The sequence below is a fragment of the Lolium rigidum genome, chromosome 6 (assembly GCF_022539505.1).
Source record: "Lolium rigidum isolate FL_2022 chromosome 6, APGP_CSIRO_Lrig_0.1, whole genome shotgun sequence".
Classification (NCBI taxonomy): Eukaryota; Viridiplantae; Streptophyta; class Magnoliopsida; order Poales; family Poaceae; genus Lolium; species Lolium rigidum.
In genome coordinates this window covers 171,040,189-171,049,248 of record NC_061513.1, presented here as the reverse complement: position 1 = coordinate 171,049,248, position 9,060 = coordinate 171,040,189, and the positions used below count along the sequence as shown (strand labels likewise).

The 9,060-nt window shown below is 41.4% G+C and overlaps 1 protein-coding gene across 1 annotated transcript; it reads left to right on the top strand.

Moving 5' to 3' along the window:
* The first annotated feature begins 2,993 nt into the window (after nt 1-2,993).
* On the top strand, nt 2,994-7,067 carry LOC124661343. The gene is made up of 9 exons (XM_047199204.1): nt 2,994-3,188; nt 4,423-4,537; nt 4,861-4,952; nt 5,303-5,428; nt 5,544-5,664; nt 5,754-5,838; nt 5,922-6,035; nt 6,128-6,167; nt 6,576-7,067. Exons 1-9 carry the CDS (start codon nt 2,994-2,996, stop codon nt 6,726-6,728), a joined length of 1,041 nt encoding a protein of 346 aa, XP_047055160.1. The 3' UTR covers nt 6,729-7,067.
* Nucleotides 7,068-9,060: the final 1,993 nt, after the last annotated feature.

Below are 9,060 nucleotides of genomic sequence, written 5' to 3'. Positions count from 1 at the left end.
AGGTGTTCAGATCATTCACACTCAAATCCCACAAAAGCAACAAATGCTAGGATGAGATTAGAGAGGAAGAACAAACAGGAAATCGACAAATGACTCCAAGATCTAGATCCCAAGAGTTCCCCTCACAAAGAGGATGAATGGATTGGTGGAGTTGTAGATCTAGATCTCCTCTCTTAGATCCCTCAAGAATGAGCAAGGATCATAGGGGGAATCAAGAGATAGGGCAAGTTCTTCAAAGACAACAATAGAGGAGAGAGAGTGGAAGACCTTTTTGCCCAAGCTGGAAGAAGGCCTATTTATAGCCCAAGCTGAAATATAACCGTTGGGGAGAACAACGGGCAAAAAACCGACTCAGTCGGTCAGCCAGCCGGTTCACCGCGCGTGGCATCGGACCGGCCGGTAGGACACCCGGTCCTGCCGGGTCTCATACTGGGCTAGCCGGCAGCTACCGGACGAGGCGCCGGGCCAGAACCGGGCGGCTTCTAGGCTTACACTATATGTGCCCGGAGCAGGAGCCAGCGTGTGCCGGGAGGTCCGGTCCACAGGCCGGCGCCGCCGGGCCAGGCACCGGGCCGACCGGTTGAAACCGGACGTGAGGCCGGGCGGGCACCGGGCGACGGAGCCAGGCTCCCTGGAATGTGCCCGGATGGCACCGGTCCTAGGGCCGGTCGGCGCCGGGCCAGCCGGTGAGACAGCCGGCACTGCCGGGCGTGGGACCGAAAAATGCAGAACCCTTGAAGACCTTTTCTTTTCCTTTTAAACAGAAAATGCTCCCGAACTCCGATTGACATGAAACCAATTTTTTTTTGGAAAGATAACGACAAATATCGAGACTCCTCACAGAATATTTTTAGATGATTCTAGAGAGGGGGTCTCCCACCGTCAAGAACCGGTGAAGACGTCCAAACTCGAAAACGCAATAGAAGATGCATGCAGATTCTGTTTTCGATGAACTTGGGCTTGTTGTAAAGCTAGCAACAAGCTCAAGAACCTCACACATAGAAACACCAAGAAGTAATAGGGATATGCAAAATATGCAAAGGGTTGAGCTCCCTAAGACAATGTGATCAAGTTACCTAATCGAAAGCCCCTCTTGATAGCGCGACTATCTATCCTATAACCCGGTATCCCAACAACCACCTTGAGAGCGGTAAAAGGAAAACCTAGCAAGGCCATACATTTTCCTTGCGCATCCCGCTTGATCTTGATGATAACTCTTCAATCTACACTCAAGCCGGAATGGCTTACTTGATCATTATTGCTGCTTCGTGAAGACTCACAAATGCTCCCAAATACACCATGATGGGAAAACTTCATTGATGCACATATTCACATGTCCATTATCACTAAATGGATGACAAGCTTCAAGCTTGTGATCCTCTTGAGATGCTCAACTTAAACTTGCTCAACTCAACCTTGATGACGATCACCACTTGATGTCATCCTCTCATGGGCTATATGAGATCTCACTTTTGATGCATGCCCATGGAAAGATACCTAACCCATATAGACAACACAAAGACACATATATGATGGGTTAGTTCATGAAGCATAATTGACAAGGCTTACCATACCACATGACTTCATGTGTCACATTCTTCATGCTTCATGTGTTGACCAAACTTGAATCTATTCTTCACTCTTTGTATTGGTCAACCTTGTATCTTCTCATGCTCTATCATACTATCTTGAGGTGTATACAGAACTCTTCATTTGTTTGCATGCTCTAAATTTTAGTCAACCATAGCTCAACTCATGAGCCTATCATGACACCGACTTAGAGCCATATCTTGAGTTCTTCACTTTGAATCAAGCACTCAAGATCTTGATCATTCATTGCTTAACACATAAGCTAGAGCATGACTAATGTTGAGTTCCACATAAGAACTCCATCTTCATTTCTTCTTCTTGATCATATCACATGACTTCAAACCGATGATCTTGATGCCGATACTCATGGTATATCTTTTATCATCATGGCATCCATACTTGAATCTAACACATGGACTACAAGTAATACCTACGAACTATTCCTTCATATAAACTCAAATGAAAACATTAGTCCATAGGGGTTGTCATTAATTACCAAAACCACACATAAGGGCAATGTACCCTTATAGAGTGGTCAACTGATCTAGCTCCAACAGGTGTCCGACATGGCGGGTTGGTGGTCGGTGAGCTCGAATCGGCTAATGTTGTGCATCCATAATGAGGTTAGGGTTTTGGTGGAACTTTCGATCTTGCAGGTGGTGTTTCAAAATGCTACATACGACTATCGTTTGTTGTTTGTGTATCCACAAGTATAATGGTGCAATGATTTTCTACCAAATGCTTCTCTTGATTTTGGATGCGTGGGACAAATATGCTTGATGTGTTGTTGTTTTTTTGCAGAAGTTAAAACATCTTTTATGTTTTGTTGCAACCAAATGTTGATTTGTTGTATACGTTTTTATGTTATAATAACATGTTCGAAATGTTGTAAACTTTTTCCACATTTATATAGATTCGCGGAATAACATATTTAAACAGGATGTTACGTTTTGAAAAATATTGCATAATGTGAGCTATAAAGCAGATCAGACGGTTTGTAAGTCCGATACTCCCCATATCAGTCGGTTCGCTGACGCTTAGGCTTAGCGTGCACCAAAGTTTGCCACTCTAAGTGTATTTTTGCAAATTTTACTGAATTCTTGACTCTGATGCCTTTTTTGGTTTAAAATATCCCCTTTTCGGAAAAACGAAACTGATCATGTTTTAGGCCGGGCTTCACACTTGTAGGCTCTAGGATATTCCCAGATCCCAACTGCCAACAATATTCAGGCCCCACCGTGCATTCAGACGAAAAGAAAAAAATCATCTCTCGCATCGCATTTGGTCGCACCAACAGAAATTTTGTGCAGGCATCTCTCACCGTCCCGGATCGCGAGTCTCCAGCCAGAAGAACCCAAACCCCACGGTAGGCGAGGCAGGCAGGAGGATCCGCGCGCGCGGCGATGGGGGACGGGGACGCGAGCACCGGCGGCGGCGGGGACCCGCAGCGGCTGAAGCGGATCGCGGCGGGGGCGTACGACTACGAGAACGACGCGCGGTGGGCGGGGTACTGGTCCAACGTCCTCGTGCCGCCCCACCTCGCCTCCCGCGCCGACGTCGTCGACCACTTCAAGCGCAAGTTCTACCAGCGATACATCGTAAGCCCTTCCCCAAGACACTGACCACTTCGATTGGGTGGATGTCTCTTCCCGTTTCGCGTAGCTGCTAGTACGATCTGTTTGACTTCGCTCCCAGTGTGCTGGTGTCGGGAGAATTATGCGTTGGAAGTGGTTCGATGGCTTGAAATTAGATGCTCCAAGTGTGCAATTGGCAGTCTAAGATAGTACTACCAGATTGCAGCGTTGTACCGCTAGCGTCCTATTACCAAATTGGTTTCTATGGGGTTGCATGATATCTGTCTGAACCATCGTGCTAGTGCCACGTTTGTCCTTTGGTTCCGTGCAGTTGCCAACGTTTCGAGTTCTACTATTCCACATTTACAAATTCGTTCTGCCTATATTTGTTGTATTGCATTACTGATGATGAACCCAGAGTGTTTCATCCGAGCGGTACCGCTTAATGTAGCTCAAACATCAAGACGCCCATGTTAATCCCTTTTTCTGTAGAGTAAGATCTCGATCTTCTTTATCAATGGTCGCTGGGCAGGTTAATAAGTTTTAGAGCTCAAGATTTAAGTTACCTGTCATTTGTATTTTTATGTTGTCATTACCTCTAGGATGCGCATGCGGAGCTTTGCCTTATTCCTTCAACAGGGTAGATATCTTTGTATTGCCAATGTCCCAGTGCTAGTCTTGAGCATATTGCTTGATTATATATTCCCTTCTAACTGAGGGTCATAGGATGCCAGTTGAAACACAAGAACTGGGATTGGTAAATTGTCTAGAAGTACTGGGTGATGTAGCTTTCACTTTCTTCTCAATGAAACATGCCCATTTTGCGGTTGTGCAATTTGGGTGTCAAAGGGCTGAAAGCTGGTTTTACTTTCACTAAAGATTTGTTCCTTATCCATCTTACATGTTCAACTTACCTTTTCCTTTCCGGAAGCATGACATGTTCAACCTCTGGCTGCTACATACTAGCATTGCCATCTTGATATGTCAATAGTTTTTTGAGTCATGTTGGTTATGAAAAGTGGCTTTTCTTTGGTTATGATCCAGTTATTTAATGCCTATTATTTGATAGTTGTTCTCCATTTCGTCCGTTCGTATGTTCATTTACCATCCTTACTGCATCTATCCACTTCTGGACAGCGTAATTATAGTGTTGCTTATTCATCTTACAGTTTTTTGCTGATTGTAACTGATCCTTCTCAAGCTGAGAGTCATACCCAAGTTAAAGTACTGAGCATCACTTCACTTCTTTAACCCTCAGGATCCTGATTTGGTGGTTGAACCAATGTCTTCCACAAGTTCTACTCCATCCAACAAATCAGCAACCAGTTCTTCATCTACGCCATCCAGTGAGAATGTTAGAGCTCGTGACTCGGGTACAGTGAATTCTGGTACTTATTTTTTTCATCTGGAGGAAGTGGCAAGATTCTTGGCTGAAGGCACTCTAGGAATTACTCCTTACCATTTATATTATTACTTATTCTGTGTTCTTAGCACTGTAATTTGCATGCTCTCATACGGCTCGTGGCTTTACCAGGGTTCAGAAACCTTGGTGGTCCCTTCTCTGCAAAACAAAAAGAACTCTAGTGCTTAATAGATTACTTCTGTAATGGAAATTTGAACTAGCTGGAAAATAATTGTCACTATGTTTCCTCTCATTGCCACATCAGTCATAGCTATATTTTGCTCCTATATGTAGGATCTAGTGCATCCCAACCACCGCCAGCAGAAAGGACAGGAAGCTCTCTACGGTTTGATGGAAGAACTATACATTTCTCTATCAATGCTTGGGTATGGATAGCTACCTTGTCTCCTTCAACATAGAAAATCATATTAATAATCTACTCGCAGTGAGCATATTTTTGTTCATTATGGTCTAGTGTTCCATTCCCTTAAGATACTTCACTTCTTTCGCGATCACAACTTTTGTTCTTAGGCCCTGGTCTCTTGTTTCTCATTTGTGTGAACCACTGTGATAACATATATGCCCAGTGTAGGTCAGAACCGTAGTTCAGCAGGAAAAACAAATGCCATGGTCATCACTTTCTCAGTCCCCTAACTCCAGTTTCATCATCATTTTTTCTTAATTTATATTGTTACATTTCATAGTGTAATATTGTTTGTGACATGCGGTTTTGCAGGTATTGGTTGTTTCTAGTCTTGGAATACTTCCAATTCTACCGAAAGATATCGCAAGCAAAGCATATAGACTTTCATTGCTAGGAACCATATGCTCGTCGGCATATTCTTTATACTGCACTTATGGGGTAAATTCCTGCTTATCGAATGAATATATGAAGTACAGTACCTTTTTTTTAGTTTTGTTTGTGTCAATTTCCTTTATTTCTCAATCCTGATCCCCCCACTCCCTTCTGCCTGTAGAAACCAAGAGCATGGAACATGCCTGCCATTCAGCCTTGGTTGCAGTCTATAATTGTAGCCAAGGACTTTGTTCATTTGATGTTTTCTCTTATGATGTTCACATCTAATGTACACTTTAAGAGTAAGCTTCAGTTCCTTTTTCCACTGCTTCAGATTTGTGAGTCGAATCTCTGTTCTGGCCTTAGCAGTTTCATTTTTTTCTTTATTCAGTTGCTCTACTGCCAGTGCTTTGCTGGGCACTTGATCATGTTGCTAGATTCCTGAGGCGTAATTTCGCACGCTCCTCTTTCTATAGGTTAGTCACTGATTCGTGCAAACTCAGTATACAGCTTTTATCAAAGCCTGTGGTTACTGATTTCGTGTTTATCTCTTGTTTAGGAGATACCTGGAGGAGCCTTGTTTGTGGGTGGAGACAAACAACACCACAGTTAGCATCCTTTGTTCAAATGCTGAAATTGCCCTGGGCTTTCTTATGATTGTATCACTTTTCTCGTATGTTCAACCGTTCACTTCTTGGTAAACTATTTAGCGAAGGTTTTTGTATCTATACTTACATCAAATGCCATGTGTTCTTTCTCATGCAGGTCGAAACGCAACATAATTCAGACATTCATGTACTTTCATGTGAGTTGTCCTTCAGTAAACAAGCGTTTTTCCCTGCTTTTGTTTCGTTTTCTGCTTCCAGTAGTTTGGAATATGAGGGCAATGTAGATTGAGTATTTGCATCTCTTGTTAGCTGCATTACAATGCATCTCACCCAACCACTGGAAAGTGAGAACACGTTTTTCATATGTATAAGGTCTCCCCTACCCCCTCCCCATCTGTGCTAACATTGCTTTTAACATTTAAAATTTGATGATATCCTTCATACTGTATAAGCGGGGTACTGTTTTATATGATAGCTCAATAATTGACAAGGATCATGGATGTTACTTGATTACTTCTTTGTAACTAAACCCTTTAGATTTTCAACTAGTGCATCCACAACTATATTACCTAACTAATTTTTCTGTGCGCATCTATTTTGTACAGCTGTTGAAGTTGATGTACCATGCTCCTGTAACATCGGGTTATCACCAGAGTGTGTGGGCAAGAATTGGCCGGGCTGTAAACCCGCACATTCATCGCTATGCTCCATTCCTTAACACGCCCATTTCCGCAGCCCAAAGATGGTGGCTGAGATAGAAGGCATGGGACACACCATTCTTATTTAACCATTGATCTCCTCTACATATAGAGAATATCTGATACACTGGGCTTTCTCGCTCCATTGTTAAGAACATGCACGTCACTTGCACATCCTTCTACTGTTTTCATATCCCCATTTCACGTCTTACTCAGCACTCAAGGGTTGACACTGGATAAGTATGTCCTGCAAGCAGTAGGTCTTAAGTGAACTGCTTATGTTTTGACTGATACGGTTACAGGATAGCACCTAATTCTTGAGGATAATTTGTTATATAAACAAGAAAGGTTTGCTTGCTGTCATTTCCATTATAAATGGTTGCAGCCAATTTGATGTTAGTTTAACTAGCAAAGTTTCTTAGGATGATTGTTCAGGCTGTCAATTATTTTCTTTCTCGTTTTGCCTGGTGCCTCTCGCTGTTTTCCTGCCATACTCTGTTGACCAATTGTCTTGTGCTGTTCATGCACTAAATAACGAAAGATTTTTTTTTTGCTAAACCGACGAGCGGGGCATGATCTCTGCCATTGCAACATAAGAAGAGAAGATTGTCCTTCATGCACTGAATAATGATGAAAGAAATTCTTTTTTTCTGTTCCATTTTTTTCTTGAGGAAATAGCAGGACTCTGCTGTGTATTTTTTTATTGGTTTTATCAGACGAGTTGCAGAAAAAGAAAGAAGAAAGAAAAAGGTAGCTATGAAAGAACAGACAACTGATTAGCTGTAGCTTTCAACACAGGACTGAAAGGTGAGCAGTTTCTTCTTTTGGGCTATGAGAATAACCAAGGTTTAAAATAGCGTGCTAAATGAAATAGCGTCGGTCTCCTTCAAACGCTATGGATGCTATATCGTGGTAATTGCGTGCTATATTTTAAATAGTGTTTTGAAAAAATATATCAAATGTAGTCTAAAAATAAAGGATTTCACTAAAAAGTTTGGATATTTAGTCCAAAAAATGTCTGAATCATATATACATAGCCACATACAACAAATAGATCTCGAATTTTTCAGAAAGCTAACATCAGTATTCCACAAGACAACAACATAGTATAAATTATTTATTAAGAATCATCAGCATTAGTGATATTAAGTTCTAATCTAGAAGAGGAACCAGTTTATCATCATGAAAAAGTGAAAGTAATTTTGCTTGAAAAAATAGCGCGCTAACGCTATGAAGTTTTAGCACGATATATCATGCTATTTCACAAATAGCGTCATAGCGAGTAAAATTACTAAAATTTAGCGTAGACCCTCCAAATATGCTATTGCGTGGTATTAACGGAGAAATAGCGCGCTATTTTAAACCTTGAGAATAACCCAGCTCAACTCTACCTTGATTTTTTTTTGTTTGCACCTAAAATGATATGACCATCTCTGTTCCTTTCACGTTTTCGTAGTGTCTTTCCGGTCAATTTGATGGACTGTTGGTTTTATGTTTTCCGTATTATATTTTATTTCTAACTACTGTGACAGTGAGAGCGGTCCGTCTTCTGATTTGATGCTGGCTTCTTGCACTTCTTCAGGCCGTACTAGAGTTTTCGTGGGGATTAATCTCCAACAAACTTTAAATCTTCACTTACTTCTAAAAACATGTTTGGTAGTAGTATTGAGCGAGTTTAATTTTTTGCTTATCCCTATTTTTTCCTAAATCTTAGTGTATTTTTTAATCCCCAATACGGCTACCCCTATTAAATAGATTGAGGATCACCTACTAATATTTTAGAGTATTATACCCACTAATTTCCATGAAAACTCTAGTGCCAAAAAAAAAACCCTCAGCTGTGTTGTGTGGAGCTACTCACCCTGGAAACCTAAGATCGCTCGATCCGTTGTGGTCATGGAAACACCCCTTGCAAGGCAAACTACTGTCAGAGAAGAAGACCGAGAGAACAACTGACCAAGGTAAAAGTGAAATACAAATAATGATTGTCGCCTGTTAAGACAAGCCTAAGAATTGGGCGGCAGATAACTAGAACAAGAACCAACGATTCATGGGGTAAGGAAAACTTAACTGATAATAAGAACCAAGGCAAAATACACAGTTGAGAAGAAAAACACATTGAAAGGATAATATTTGCCTTACATTATAAGCACCCGGGTCACATAGGACAAATGGAGATAATATTTGCCGCACATTATACCAAGTCATACATGATAGCTCCCTGCAAAAGAGATGTATTATATTCTCCCTCCGTCCAGTAATATAAGATGTTACGATTGCAAACTATATTGTATTAGGCTGGTCATAGTGCATAGTATCATATAGTAGTATCATGTATATGATACTTGTCTATGATACTATCACTATAGTGGGTGGATTATATAATAGTACT